General features: G+C 40.9%; 1 protein-coding gene across 32 annotated transcripts in view; it reads right to left on the minus strand.

The window, feature by feature from the left end:
• CELF4 (CUGBP Elav-like family member 4) overlaps positions 1–16,075 on the minus strand; it is a 668,420-nt gene that overhangs the window by 272,733 nt on the left and 379,612 nt on the right. For 17 of the 32 annotated variants that reach the window (XM_050986792.1, XM_050986779.1, XM_050986769.1 and 14 more), the window contains exon 3: positions 1,159–1,207. In XM_050986792.1, coding sequence (XP_050842749.1) covers positions 1,159–1,207 — 49 coding nt within the window. Of the gene's footprint in view, positions 1–1,155; positions 1,208–16,075 lie in introns of all 32 variants that reach the window. The other 15 variants (XM_050986794.1, XM_050986775.1, XM_050986785.1 and 12 more) reach the window with 1 other exon arrangement.

Raw genomic sequence — 16,075 nt, forward strand, 5'->3', positions numbered from 1 at the left:
GGTGCCTTTTCTCTGTGAGGCATTTTTCTCCTTTTAAGTAGTTGTTGCTGGAGATTTCCACTAATGCCAGCACAAAGATAGTCATCCCACAAATGAAGAGTTTATATTTATGGTGGAAATTGAAAAGTTTTCAGACATCTAAGAGCCACATCATTACTAAATGACAAAATCTACTCCCACATTTATCACTAGATACATAAGCACAAGAGATTTTCACTGAAGAGATGAGGAAAAGGCTCTCTCTTTTTTTCCCAAAGAGATAGGGATAGAGAGGAAGAGAACATGTCATTATATATATGTGTGTGTGTATATATACATATATATATATATATATTATATATAAAAATGTACAGACACAAGAAAAAAAATAGCAGGATGGTAATTTATCCAGCATAACAGACCATCTCACACTCTCTCAGTGATCTGTGTGTTTGATCTGACAAACAGGCTCCTATTAGAAGAGTACGGTGAAGTATCACCACATCAGTTCAGGTAAAAAACCTTTTACAGGTAACACCTCATCACTGGTGATCTATTGAACAATCACTTAACAAAGCCTTCCAAATCCACTGTGTAGAATGAAAAGCAAAATACCAGCTCCTGATTTCAGCTATACCTGTGCAAATCCTGAATAACTCCCAAGGTCTGAGAGAAGTCTTCAGTTTCCACAACAGGTTTATCCAGATAAGCTGATACAGGTGCAGAAAACTCTGCCAGCTCAGAATTTGCTTTTTCCAGAAGTAGAGTTGCTTCAGCGTAAGCAGAAACAACATGGTTAGAGAAACCATAAAATACCTGCTTTATCCTAACCAAATTAAACACCTTTACAGCTCAGCCTGACACAGGCTTGAAAAAACCCCCACTGCTGTCCACTGCTGTTAAACTTTGTTAAGTCAGTGCCTGATGCTTCACTTCTTAACGAGGCAGTTATTTGTTTCTCAGGCAATCGCTGGCACCTGCCTGCCTTTTAAAATCAAATAATAATTGAATATGAGGAAAGTGAGACGAAGTAAAGGAGATTTAATAAAGAGAATCTTTGCTGTGGAGGGAATTTTTTTGGCAGTGATTACGTTACTAATTGATCAGCACATTGCCTGAGAGAAGCCAGAGACAACAATTATATTTAGCACAGTGGCTGAAAGCAATGCAGTCAACTACCTCCTCGGCTTTCGCTGTCCGCTGGCTTCACCTGGATCGGTCTGTTCATCTGTAAGGAAGAACAAAGACATGTAATTAATGGAGGAGTCAGACATTCATATACAGAGGCTTGCTTTGCTTCTTTACTGCGCATCATAATTAGCACCAGAATTTACTCCACAAGGGGGGGGGGGAAGCAATTAGTAAACAAAGAACTAACCAGTGCAGGCTGCGGCTTGGTCTGAGGCAAATAAATCAGTGTCACTCCTCTTACCCGACAGTGGCTTTGTGGAATCACATTGGGAGAGGGATCTGACTCATTTCACACAGGTCATGAAATTTTAAACGTAACTTTTAAAATGTCTAATAGTTTCCCCTGGAAATACTGGTGCATGACAGCAAAAATGCTTTGTCAGAAGATCAGGACCAGTGAAACTTAAACTGCAAAAATTTCTTGAGATTGGCGTGATAGGAAGGAAATTGAAAAGCTAATTCCACTTCTACTGTTAGCTCAGTAGGATAGTCATGTGTAACATAGCAGCCTCCATTTCAAACCTGGATTTGGATCTAATTTGTCCCCATGCTGCAAGAGTATTGGATATTGAGAATTTTCTGGGACTAGAGGGCCAGATGTTTCTTCTATTGCTTTTTCAGATATCTTTTTCCTTTCTCATATCACTATATAAGTACGTTTAAAAACCTTGCCACTGTGTTGTGAATAGGTTTCTGTTATTCAAATTATCTGTCTCTCACTGAACAAAATCATTGGGGACCATCGCTATTCCCAGAGTTGCTCACTCCCAGGAGAGAGGGCAACAGATGCTCATAATGTTCTTCACTGGCAATGCCTAACATGATGTAGGTGCTTGAAGAACAAGGATGAGAATATACCACTCCTATCAACAGCCAGAGATGCAGACTGGATCAGAACCAGCTAAGAATTTAGACTGAAAGCCCTTCCCTGCCTCATACTTCTTGTCACATAAAGCAATCAATACCGTGTGCAGATGGACTATTCAAAATATCTTTCTGTGTGTGACCACCTCTGAGCAGAATGAAAATATCTTTTTGATTTGTCAACCAACAAAGAAAGTACAAGTTCAAACAAGCATCACAAGGAGCACAAGGTCAGGAGGCAGTAGGAATCTCCTAACATATGTCTTCCCAATAAAGTCAGACCACAAATTGGCTGATGAATATCGCAGAATGCCTTAAGGGAATTAATCCATCCCTTATTTGTGGCTAATCATAGTTGGGCAGCAAGGCCATTAGTTTTATTTTTCCTTTTTTTTTTTTTCCTAATTTTCCCCTTTTTTTTTTGAAAAGCGCTTCATAATAAGTTAGATTTATTCTAATTGCTTCTGCACACATTTTTAGTAACAACAAGTTATCAAGCTGGCTGACAAGTAGGTTAAGATGATGAAGAGCCTAGCAGATCCTGCTCTATTGTTGTCTCTAGAGGAAAATGTGCTTATCCATAAAATGACTACAGTTAGATTCACACTCGAAGAGAAGAATCCGTGGTTCAGATGCTACTGAGCAGTTCCTGCTCTCCTCTATGCCTGTACCACCCAACAAAATCCAGACAGCTGAAGTGCTAAAACCAAGAATCTGGTAATAGCTAAACCTTGTATCAGCCACTGCAAAGACCAGTTGCTCACAGAGGTACCACAAGGCATTAGCAGGGCAGAGGTGATGTATGAAGCAGCAGCAGCAGGACAGATATCCTGCCACAGGGCTCCTTTATACCCACATGTGAGCAGCTAGCTATTACTCACATTTAAAGCCTGACACCACACAGGTGAGGAGAGTACTCATCGTCATGTAACTCCAAATGTGTAGAAAATGTAACTCTAAGCCACTCTCAAGCTTGGTGTTTGAGGCATAAACTGCATAGGGGCTTTTGCAGTGCCTGTTCCTCTCTACTGATTGTGGAGGTTGTCTGCATTTACACTTAGCTGATATGAACTCCGCCTTGCTTCTCATGTGCAGGACAATGAAGCCAAATTCCTTGGTCGCTTTCCCCAGCTGCTCAACCTCTGGCTGTTTGTGTTTGCAGCAAGCTGGTGTTGGCCATCCACGTGCCAACGTCTGACTCAAGACCTGATTACTTTTAACACTTGCCCCCTTATTCCAAATTGTGGGCTCCTGATGGGAGCCTCATGGTCAATCCAACCCCTATGGTCAGAAGAGGGGGGTCAGAGGTCCCTGGTGCTCATTCCAAGACAGCCAGAACCTGCATCCTAAGCAGTCAGTAAGAGAAAAGGTCACAATAACCAGGAATTTACAGGAGGTGTGCGGCATACAGCCTCGACACACAAAGTCTGGAGTCCAAATGGACACAGCCTTGAAATGCAGAGCATCCCATAAATCTAACCACATAGCTACTGATCTGAATTGTGCTAAAGTCCATGAAAATTTATACTGCACTCAAGTAAATTTTGAATCCAGCTTTGAGAAAAACTAGGCAGATTTCATCCTTCTTTTTGAGTTGAATGAAGTCAGTTTGCACAAGGCAGAAGGCATTATCAGGCCCTTTGGCAAAAATGAAAGGAGGCAAATATGTGTTTGAACTTTGGCAGGGTTTTTTTTTGGTTTGTTTTGGTTTGGTTCTTTGTTTTTGTTTTTTCTTTCTGATACTGTCGACTGAGAAAAAACTGAATTCTGAAGAAAATTTTAAAAAAGAGTGAGAGAATAAGCATCCAACAGAGGAAGAAAAAACTGGGGAAATTAATAAGTAAAAGGCTAGTGTAATTTAATGTACACTGTGATTTATACACTTGGCAATTTCTTTATAGACCAAAGAGAAAGTGCTGCCTGAACGGAGCCCATAATACAAATTGAGATCATCTTGACATGAAAGACACCAATTATAGGGAGAAACACTGAGAGGAAAATAATTAAGTTTCCTTTCTCCATCTATGGAATTTTTTTTTTTATACAGACACTCTGGGAGCAAGGATCTGTCATGGGGACCAGAAAAGGGCTAAGTGGGAAAATAAAATGGCAGAACAATGCAGCTTTCTAACCCCAGGGAAATGCCTTCGTGGGGAGAAGAGTATTCAGAGATTCAAGTTCCCTGTTTATTCTTTATCTGGAAGTGGCCATAAGTTAAGTGGAATGGAACCAAAGTTTATACTCCAAAATTCAGCCTTCTGAAGAGTGTTTGGGGAAATAGTGATATGGACATCTTTAATATGTGTCCTGTCTTGGTGGACCCTAAGAGTGTGACAGGAGAAAGAATATTTTCCAGACAGCAAATCTGATTAATACCATCAGGAAATCCACCTGGGATCTGTGGAATTACAGATGTGGCTGTAAGGTGTTATTAAACCTTGTCACTAGATGGCTTCAAAAAAGATTTGGCTGCATGGGAAAAGACCTAGGGCAGGCTGACCCAACATCTGAACTGGTAGATGGAGTGAGTGCACTGTAAAGCTTTCCTCTAGGATGTACCACACTCTTGTTCTTTCATTGATCCTTCTTTCCTGTGCTCATGGATGCTCTTTGTGATGCCATTTGAAATATGATCATGCTTCCTGTTCTATGTTATCCCTGTTGGGGTGCCACTGAGAAAGGAGTAAATTGTTTTACCATTTGTTAATCCCAAAAAGCATTAATCTCCTCTTTAAATTCGCTACCATCCTTTAAGATCTGACTAAAATTTTTTATTCTCTCTGTAATATGGAGATATCTAACTTTATGGTACCAGAATGCTCTGTAGTTATAAAACCACTATAAATCAGGACAATGTTTATCCTCTTTCATGATTCAGAGTCCCATTTGGCCAAAAAATTTACTTTGAAGTGCTTTGCTCAACCACAATTTTGTAGCAAAGATGCGCTGAGGACCACTGAGGCACAGAGATTTAGGCAAGAGCCAAATAATTTATTCTGGATCTCTGGTTACATATTTAGACACAGTTTTAAGAGAGGTGGTGAGAGAGTGGCACGCCAGAGTTTTATGCACAACTGTGTTCCCAGTGTAGAGTAGGAAAAGCCTGTGGCTCAGGTTCCACAGCTTTACTGGGAAGAAGAACCATGGCAGCTATGAATAGGCCTATAGGAAGAGGGGTTGTTTCCTCTTCCCACAAATGCCATATATATTCCTGTTGATGGTGGAGTTAGAACTTCACGTGCATCACACTTCTCATTTTCTTGTGATTCTTTGCATGTTCATCTATGATGAATGCCACCCTTACTATCACCTTTGCAAACCTGAGGCAAGGTGATCATACTTGCTACATTTCATATCCTTCATTTTGGGTTGTCCTTTCTTCTTTTTTGCCAAAAATCAACCCATCCAAATTATGCCAGATGTCACCATCTCACACCGAATTGCCACTGCCCCACCTACCCCCACCCCAATTCTCCCAGCAAGTAGAAACACAACATCATTTTTCATGTCCAATTACAGCCACTGTGGTGCCACTGTTAAAAGACAGCGCAGGTACCCCTGTCAAAAAGGGTTTGAGTTACAAGAAGCGATGAATTATAGCAAGCCCTTTTTCAATTCTCCACAGAAATGAAATGTCAGAGCTTGCTGCTGTATTTTTCTCAGCACCATCAGCTACAGGCCACTGCAGGAATTAGACAGGGGACAGACGCTTTTCTGCATCATGATTTTTCTTTTCCTAAGGTTGTCGTTTTTTTCCCCCACCAACCTTTTTCTGCTCCCTCTGGCTTTGATATTAATTTAGAGCAGGTAGAAGGATCACCTGGGAAAGAAGAGTAGGAAGCAGAGACAGCTGATTTCTCACTGTCTCCATCTTTCTTCCTCTCACTGTTCCTACCACCCTTTTCCTTCTTGTCTCACCCACTTTTTCATTGCTCATCAATGTACCTTGTGTTTTTAAGTAGATCTAAAACTCTCCGTGAGAATGGACAAATACAGAGATTAAAAACAAAAATCCTCAAAAATATGGAGCTTTTCTGAATATCTTAAAATGTGCTCTGAGACAGGAAAAAAAAGGGAAAAGATGAGGAGATTACTGAAGATTAATTAAATGCCACTAACAGGAAGATCATGACCAAGCAGAAGAGATGTTGGAGATAATCTGCTGGTTGTGCTTAAGGATGATGTCACTTCAGGAGACAAAAGGTTATTCTAGAGCTTGTGTGCTTTATAGAACCATGGAAGATTTTCCTGCTGATCATATGAATAATAATCTTTCCACCATCCTTAGAGGTCTTCAAATAATTGAATACTCCTTGAGGACATACTGGGGGCTTTGGTTTGTATCAAGAACCATGATGAAAATATATCTGCTGCCCATGTTTCTGGAATTTTCCAAAAATGTAAAAAAAAAGTAGAGGTGCTAACCTCTGGGAAGGCCTGTTTCCAGCTCTCTGCTGGGTTTCTGGATGATTTTGGACACATCGTTACATCTGCCTCTTTCTCAACTTTTATTCTACATAATGAAGATAAAGATACCATCATGTACTATGAAGGTGGTTGATGGAAAAAAAAGTATCTAAATTCTGGTTTAAAACAAAAAAAACCCCAAAAAACAAACATCCTTTCATTTCTATGCTTGAATAATGTGGACAGATATAACAGCAAATAACAAACTCTTCATTCTCACTGATATGTTGTGTTTGGTATTGTTCAGGCATCAGCCCTCTAAATCGATGATGAAACTCAGCTGTGACCTAATCATGAAGGATGCCAGCTAGCAGGTCTTAGCAAAGGTTTATTGGACACTCCTGCATCTCTGGAGCTGCTGGTTAGCTTCATGGAAAAAAAAATCCCAGAGCAACTTCTTCCCTAAAAATAATGTGGTGTTCTTGATAGTCTTGTGACGTAGCTCAGATGTTAACTGGAGCTAGGAATAGATTAATACCTGCTCTGAAATTTTCAGAAAATATGTTTAATATTTATTTCTTTGGTGGGTTTTTCTGTTTCAAATCTCTCCCCAAAACACTAAGAGGAATTTAATTATACCATTTCTGCCAACTGAGTCTGCCATGAGTCTTTTTTGAGTCTGCCATGTGCACAATAGTAATTTCTCCAAATTCAATACAGCTATTTATGTGAGCAAAGGTATTGGCAGGAATGTGTTTATGGGACTGGGTCATAATTTTTAAAGCATTGAACAAAATCTGCCCTGATAGAGAGCCCTAAGGAAATGCAAAGTATATCAGTGTCAAAGTTGGAAAAGCCAAGAAAATCACCTACAATTGAATTGTGTATGTGTAATTGCAAAGTTCAAGTAAATCACTCTGTACCTGATTCTGAGTGACATAATTGAATTACAGTGATCTAAACTAGATAGCCATAAGCATGAATCCAAAGCAATCTCCTTTCTCTGAAGAAAAAAAAATCAAAGTCAGGGCTCAGGTGCTCAGCTCAGGGAAATTTCTCCAAATGCTACAGAATCAGGAAACTTTCTTCACCACAGGTTAGCTCCACAAGTAGACTCCTATATTTGTCTATTTCAGCTGTAATGCATAGAGCAAAAACCTGTCCTGAAGGGAATAGAGGTAAGTGTTGAGTTTGCATGGATTGATGTGTAATTACACATTAACTACACTTCCTGTGGGCACTCCAAAATTGATACAATGTTGAATTAACAAAAGAATAAGGAGAGGATGTATTTTAGAAAGTTTGTTTAAAAAAAACCCCAAAACTCCCCAAACTAAATCCCATAGGTTTACCTTGCTAGTAATGCATTGCCTCTGAAATGACTATCCCAAACCTCCTCTTGATAAAGGACTCTCAGTTCCTCCCTGCCACCCTCTTCCCCTCCTGTTGAGATGTGTGCCATAGGTATGTTCACAAACAGATGACAAGACCCGAAATGGCAACGTGTGAAATATGAAAAAAACCCCATTGAAGGGTCTGACCTTTCCAAATCAGTGAATGCTCTGGTGCCTACCCCTGAGAATGATTGCTACCGGCCATCCCTGCTGTCTGAGAATATTTTCTATATATCATATAAAACATATTATAACCCGTCTACTATTGATTCATCTTTCTCCTTTTCTCCTGTGTGTAGATGAACCTAGAGGGGTTCCAGTTCTGTTCATGCTCACGTGCACAAGCCTGTGGCTTCAAATACAAAATTTCTTCCTCGCTGAACAGTCTGGGCTTGAGTTTGAAGAAACTGCTAATCTTGTTAATAAGCAACTACAGACTTTCCAATACAACAAATCATTTTGTTTGTTCCTGGGGTAGCTGAGCATGTAGTGTTTAATCTTATGGTGTCTCTGGTTTTAAATGAAGTGTGGTAGGGTAAAGGGAGAGCTCAGTCTTCAGCACATTTGAGGACAAAACACAGGATGCTTGGTGTGAAGCCTCATTTTCCAAAATGAGAGAATCAGGACTGCCTTTTTAGCATTTTCTTTTGTTTTGTTTTTTGTTTGTTTGGTTTGGTTGTTTTTTGGGTTTTTTTTAGTATTTCTGTCTCATAAATATTTTTTCATATGCCAATCTGCATGTGAAACAGACAGCAGGAGATTCCCTTAAAGTTTTGGGCAGTCACACTGTAAAAATGGTGTTCCATAGGTCTATTTTCACTCACTAGACTGTGCTGCCACATGGCACCTTAGTGACTAAGGACAGAAGATGATGTCCTGATCACCCAGATGGGTGTTTATTTATTGCACTCATGGATCTTGCTTGGCTCCTACACTTGACATTTTTTTCCTGGAAAAGAAGGGTTTCTTGTGGACAGTTACTTTTGAAAAGGTGTCTGTAGCCCCAGAGCCCTTACATGAGTGAGAAATCCCTGAACATTTAGTGAGTACACTCAAGCATGTCAAGAGTCCCAGGACTGGCCCTCTGGCCATGCTAAGCTACATAAAAGGGTCTATTTCTATGTCTATCCTGACAGAAGAGGTATACCTCAAGTAAACATGCTGCTCATTAAATCTCATTTTCTGCTGATGTGATGAGCAACTACAATGTAAAATTTTGTTCATAAACACATCAAATTCTGATATTAAACTAAGTCAGTTTTTTGCTGTCCTTTCCTCCTTTCTTCCCTAGTATCAGTAGGGAAAACTTTTTCCACAATCCCGTCTTTCTTCTAATTTCCTTCTTAAGTTTATTTCAAGATAGTTTGCATCCAATTTTAAAATATGCCCATACACCGTCTATCAAAAATAATTCTTCTCTATCCCTAACTTTTTCTATTAGCCAACTTAGCATGTATTGAGTAAAAAGAGACCTCATTGTCTTTCACTGTGATCCCAAACTCCTTCAAGGCAGAGTAACAGTGTAGTCATAGAATGATGAATCAATTAATGTTGGAAAAGATCTCTAGGATCACCAAATCCAACTGTTAATACAACACTGGCAAGTCCAGCACTAAACCACGACCCCCAAATGTCCCATCTGCGAGCTTTTTGAACACTTCCATGGCTCCAGCCCTTCCCTTGGCAGTCTGCTCCAATGATTCACCACTCTTTTGGTGAAGAAATGTTTCCTAATATCTGACTTCAACCTGCCCTAGCAGGTCTACCACTTAGACCATTTCCTCTCTTATCTGGGAGAAGAGATAAACCTTCACCTGGCAATGACCCCCTCCCAGGCAGTTTTAGAGAGTGACAAGGTCTCCCCTGAGCCTCCTTTCTTTCAGGCTGAGCACCCCATTTCCCCAAGCATGTGAAGGCAGTCCATACAGACACAGCAAATACAGCCTCACCCTAACAAGCATGGATCCTTACCCTGCAGATGGCTAAATGCATGTATGAGGCATCACAGCATTTAAATGAGTGATGAGAACATGGGCTGAGGGTCCTGGATCAGTTTTGCAGTGCTCAGCAAAGGTGTTTTTGGTGGTGGATCTCTCTCTGTCTGCTCCTCCCAGCTGAAAGCCTCCCCTCAGACCTCACATCCCAGTGGTCCCACAGGTACCCCTGGTGTTATTTTGCTGCTGTCTGTTGTTTAGGTGTGGTGCTCTCTGCATGTGGGGCACACCATGGCCACACAGAGCCCAAGGGACTCCTCAGCACGAACACGAGCAGGGCAGCAATCAGATCACAAAGACAGTTGTGTCCCTGAAGGCGTTGCAGACATAACCCTTGTTCCCTCACTAGGAGATGAACATCTGCTCTTGTCTCCACCTTATCCTGAGCCCATGACCTCTGGCTATTGGAACTTTCCTGCTGTGCTCTTCCCTCTCTGAGCTTTATCTCTTCTTCTGAAGCAAGACCCTAACGTTGCCTTTGCCACTAATGGTTACTTGGCTTGACTCTGCAGACTTTAGGCAAGGCCAAGCTCCATTGACTTCGGTGCTTTGAGTGCAAAAAGACCTTGGCCACCGTCCATCCAAGAAGATTAGACCTTCTGTGCTTGTAGCTTTGTATGCCTGGCCACAAAGATAAGAACCACAGCCAGCCCTTTTGCCTATGGAGAAATGCTTTCCACAGCGTTGCCATTTAACAAACAACTGAGTAAGCTGTGTAAATTAACTAGCTGCTTTCACCCACTGCCAGGACCATGAAATACAGGCTCTCTCACTGATCTAAACGGGCAGTAGCTTCAGAGCATGACTTTAAACAGAGCCTCCCCAAGAAGTGAAAGAGGCTCTCACCAGGTTAAGATTCCAGCAGGGTTTTCGTTGGTACTGGGGTAGAGTCACCCTGAGCCAGAACGTGTTTTTCCCCATCCCCTCATCCTGCTTTCAAGGTTAGTGCGTTCACTCTTTTCTTCCTACTCTAATTTCCCTTTTTTCAAAGGTTAAAGTCACCTGCTTGCTGTAGTATAACAGAGAGCAGACCATTACCTCAGTTCTGAACAACAGGAGGCCCAGACCTAAAACTATTCCAAGAATGCTCTGACATTTCTGCAGGACAAGAGCTTCCTTCTAAAAGTGTATCCCTATCCTATGCAGGTGTTACAGTTGTGCTCTCCTTTCAGCTCTATTAACAAACAAATAAACTTTAGTATTTTTTTTAGACAAGTTCCATTTTGTAAGACCCATAATGAGGGATGCGGGACTTCAGGCAGCTCTTCAAAATGCAGTCTATTCCATTCAAGATGTTACAGCAGTCCAGGGTTGTGGGTGACAGAGCTGTGCCCACAGCTGTCAGCTCCAGCTGCAGGCAGGACTAGAGACCCTTTGGTTTTGGTTCCAAGTATATGTTGCATTATATACTTTTCTTTGCTGAGCATTCTAATACAGTAGAACCAACCTATACCTTAAGTATTATCTATAGCCTATCATAACTACTGTCATTACCATATTCATGTTACTGTTCTCCAATCACTAAAAGTCTGTACTTTACAGTTTAAGCTAGAAGTTATTTTTCAGTTTTTTTGCAGTGGAATAATTCTGAGACCTTTTCTCTGCTTGCAACTTTGCTGACTTGTTTGCCTGTGCTATATTTCTGCTTGGTAAAAAACATCTTCTTGTTTGAGGTGGGTTTATCCTTTGCTCTAAGCCATTAAAACCCCTTCTAACTACCATACCCTTTGCCTCCTTGGTTATCCAGACTGGCTCAGCAAGTCTTTTCTTCTACATCAAAACTTGCTTCCATCTCTATTACTTCTTCAGACTCTACATTTAAAAACCTTTCTGCTAAGCATACATATTTGTGAGACTTTCTTGTCAAAATTTCATCCCTCCCAACACCATTGGAGCAGAAGTACCCCCAGCAGCCATGCCACCTTATCCACTGACTTGTCTAAGCTGGTTTGAAATCACATCTCAAATTAGATGTGTGAACACTGTTCTGATGATAAGCCCCTTTAGCTGTGCAGTGGATCAGGGCTCCTGAGCTGGCAAAAGGAAAATAAAACATAATTTTACAAAAAAGAAAACAAACACAAAAACACTCAGAGGAAGAATAAGTTTATCTTAGTTTTGATAGTGCCCATTTAGAGAAAATCTTCTGTGAGGGGACTTGAGTATTAACTTTTTCTTCTGCCCTCCTTCACAGCTAGGAAATGCATACGGGGTATGATTTTAAGCCCATCCAGATGCTCAAGTTAGTTCTCAGTTTCTAACTGTAAGTGAATAAGCATAAGCTGGAATCTTGCAAATTTTAGTAGAGCCTTCAAAAAGGGGGAAATCAAAAGTCCATAGATTCCCAAATATTTCTTGAATTGGGAAAAGGGTGGAAGGCTTAAAAAACACCAAAAACTGAAAAAAAACCCAACAATCATTCCAGATTTCAGACCCTCAGTGCAATTCTCTGTACCAGTTTCAGCCTGTGTCAGGCCTTCCTGTGCAAAAGGAGTTACCTCTCACTCCCATCTATGTATAACTGCTGTCATCTAGTCCTATGTTTTGACAATTATCTGTAACATAATTACCAGACTGATGAGTCTTGCTGATTAATTATGCCATCCTTCAAAGTTGATCTGGGTACTTAAAATAAACAAACACCCTGCTTGGGTAACAAAGGTGATTTTCTCTCTCTGTTCCAGGCAACAAAGGCTAGGAGGCTCATTCTGCTATGTAGGAATGTGGTCAGAGACTCCCAGAGATTGGTTTCTGATCTGTCATTCATGTGCAGCTGCTTCTCTTCTGGTCCCTGACCGCACCCTACCTTCCACCCCTCCTGAATGATAAATATTTCCCCTCTGCTGAGAGCTATCCAACAAAAACTGGTGTCTGATACTAATGCATCACTGATGCTTTCCTCCTTTAATTATGCCTAAATATTGCCTTTCTTTCTTTTCTGCCTTGAACAGCCACTTTTTTTTCTTTTTTTTTTTTTTTTTTTTTTTTTTGCATCAACATGTACCAAAGCATTAAACAAGACATTCCATTAATTTCTTCATCATCATAACTTAAGCCTGGGACATACCCTTTAAATATTCATTCAGCTATGAAAACTGGGCATTAAAATTTTAATAATGTCAAGCTCATTTGAACTGAGCTCCTGGGGGACTATTACGATACAATTAGAATAAATATGATGATTGATTTGGTGTAAAGGTTCACCTGTCCACATGTGTTAGTGGCTGGAAGCAGCGTGCCACCTCTGGCATCACAGCCAATAGCTCCAAGTTATTTAAGGTTATTTACTACCTTCCCCATCACCCCCTTTCCCACTTGCTCACAAGCTTGACCCCCTCATCGCTCTCACAGAATGTGCAGCTTGGATTAAGTTGGAAGAGGCAAAGCAGAGGGGCCTCACAAGGAGCTGCATCCAGCAGCACTCTCCTCTTTCCTTCCCCTTCTTGGGCTGTGGCTGAAGAGGGAGCATTGCTTAGAGACATGAGAAGTTCAGCTGTAAACTTTCTGGAAGTTGTGGCCATTAACTTTTTGATGAGTGTGTGTCTGAGCTCCCAGGCCATGGCGCTCCTGGGTAGAAGGGTGGCAAGCCCAAGCAACACTGACATGTCTGAACCAGCTTGGAGGAGAACAAGGTTTGTGTTTCCTAGCAGGATCTATCCTGATTTCTGGAGATGTGATGCTGACAGTAAAAGAAAAAAAAAAAAAAATGCAGAGGGGGAAACCGAGCAAGAAATCACACTACTTAAGGAGCCTTCTGTTTCAAACGCAGGATGTTCTCAAATGTACAGAGAGATAATTAAAAGATTTTGGTCCACTGGGTGCTGAGCATATTTGAAAATTTGGGCCAGATTGTACTTTCTCTCTCTGCGGTGTGAATTGGGTGCTACATGGTGTAAATATGAAAGGAGATAAAATGGAGCCATCACCACTGAGAACAATCATTGGGCTTTTTTTTTTAATCATCTACTTTAAATAAGCTATTAATTAATTCTTTGAATAAGGGTAAAATGCAAACCTCTCTGCATTTAAAGGTAACCCTTATCTAGTCCAGCTTACAAGCACTGCCAGAGCTTCTAGCTTTTGGGGCTTTACCATCAGTCTCCTGACATATGGTGCTTTCCTTAAATCCTCAACTTCTGGACCTGAGCAACTTTTTAATGAGAATTTTAATACCAGAATGAAAGAAAATTCTTAATACTTAAAATATCACTCAAAGAAAACAAAAATCTGAAAATAAATTTTCTTTATTTATATTATCTTATCATACAGGATTGCTTGAGATAATTTATGCTTATGCATTTTTTATGGTTGGCACTGCTAATTATTAGAAACATTATTTAATTTTCATTGTTTTCAGCTTTTTTTTTTCTCTCAGTATTTTGTTAAGAGAACATACTGATCCTAAATCTGTCACTTTCTTTCTCAAATTCAAGTCCTGCTGCTTATCGTCTCTATTTCCATATGATTTACTTTTATTAATAACTTTTAGTAATACTTTGGTGTTATTTACTTTTACACTCCTACCTCTACCCCTTCCAAAATATAAAATATTTTTAAAAAATTAACTCAACCCATTACACATTACAATATGGAGACAAGGAAGGGAGAAAATGGTCACTTGGCGTTGCTTTGCTCTGAAGGAAAGAAGCAGTTTGGGGAACCTTCTTGCTGTGAATGCAGACTGTGGAAAGATGTGGCCTTTTGTGCTTTTCCCAAATCTATTACCTATCATCTCCTTCCCCTCTAAGTTTCTTCAGTGGAAAAAGGGGTTAGACAGTAATCTTTATCTTCAGGGCTCATTGTGAGGATTAATTAGATAATATTCCTACAAAATTGTGAAGTTTTAAGATGCTCTATGAGCTCTCATTGTTATAACGTGCCATACCTGCATAACGTCTGCCACTGCAATATTACCCCTTGGTTGTTCAAGACTACAGAACTGCTGCTTCTAATTGAGTTAATGGCTTCATAGGTTGGTAATTTAATAAAACAGACTGCTTAAACCAGCAAGGTTTTGATTAAATGGGGTGTGTGCAAAGGGGAATTTATATTTGTTAGGAGCTCTGTGAATCCAAGGTATCAAGGCACGGATAGTGCTGGTATAACGGTACCTTACACAGAGATGAAGAAAGGAAGGACAGAGCTGAAAGCCATGGAATAATGGAAAATCTGGAGTTGTAAGGGGTCCATAATGATCATTGGAGTGTGCCTAATACTTGTCTACGTGACTTGGAGCATTGTTTAGATGCTCCTCTAACAATGACAGGCTTGGTGCTCTTTTGAGCTGCTCCAGTGACTGGACACCCACTCAGTGAAGAATCTTTTCCAAAGCTTAGGCTGAACTTCCCCAGACACAGTTTTATTCCATGAGGGAGCTGGTGGGTCAGCACCCCCATCTCTGCCCCCCTTGAAAAAGTTGTGGCTGGTTCACATCCTGCTACAGTCAGGTATTCTGGGCTGGTCTTGGGGGTGTGCAGAGGTGTGTGATGGCGCACACCTACAGATAATGCACTGTGCTGCTGCCACTACTCACTGTGACAAGCAGATCTACTTTAGGATACCATGTGCCTTGCCTGTATTCAGGGAGAAGTTCAGATCTTCCTTTCCAGCTGGCCTTGTCCCCTAGCTTAGCTCTAGTTCTAGAAGAAAAGTTGGAAAATTCTGGGGAGACCCTATTTCCTGAGTAGGAAAACTTAGCTTGTGCTGAAATCACAGGTACATCTTGAAATCGCCTTTCTGAAGCAAGTGCCTGGCCGTGCCCATGCAGAGGAACGGGCTGCTTGGAGACCTCCAGAGGGAGCTCTTGGCTGCCTAAATTTAAACAACTAAATTATGCAAACCCAATTTCCTAGATGGAGAAATTAAGGATTTACTCCGGGAAGCCTGCTTCATTAGGTACTTAAAATGTACTCAAAAGTTAGTTACTTCAGTACACAGACTGGATCGCACCTCTGACTCCAGTGATTGCCTGTCTGCAGTAATTTTTTGGACTGTGGGAGCAGCTCCAGGTGCTTCCACTGCCTGCTGGAGTAAGTGGAAGATTACTGCCCTGATCTTGGAAAAGCAAAGCAAAGAATCCCTGCATCATGACACTTTTCTGTGCTATAAATGCCAATTCATAGCTGCTTCCTCACCACACGTCAGTGCCATTGAGAGTTAAAATTTTATCCTTGTATCCTCTCTCAAGAGCTCCCAGTCAGGCCAATCTGAAACCAAAGCAATCCTTCCTTCCATCCCTCTGACCCT

This window comes from Serinus canaria, chromosome Z (assembly GCF_022539315.1).
Source record: "Serinus canaria isolate serCan28SL12 chromosome Z, serCan2020, whole genome shotgun sequence".
NCBI classification, from domain to species: Eukaryota; Metazoa; Chordata; class Aves; order Passeriformes; family Fringillidae; genus Serinus; species Serinus canaria.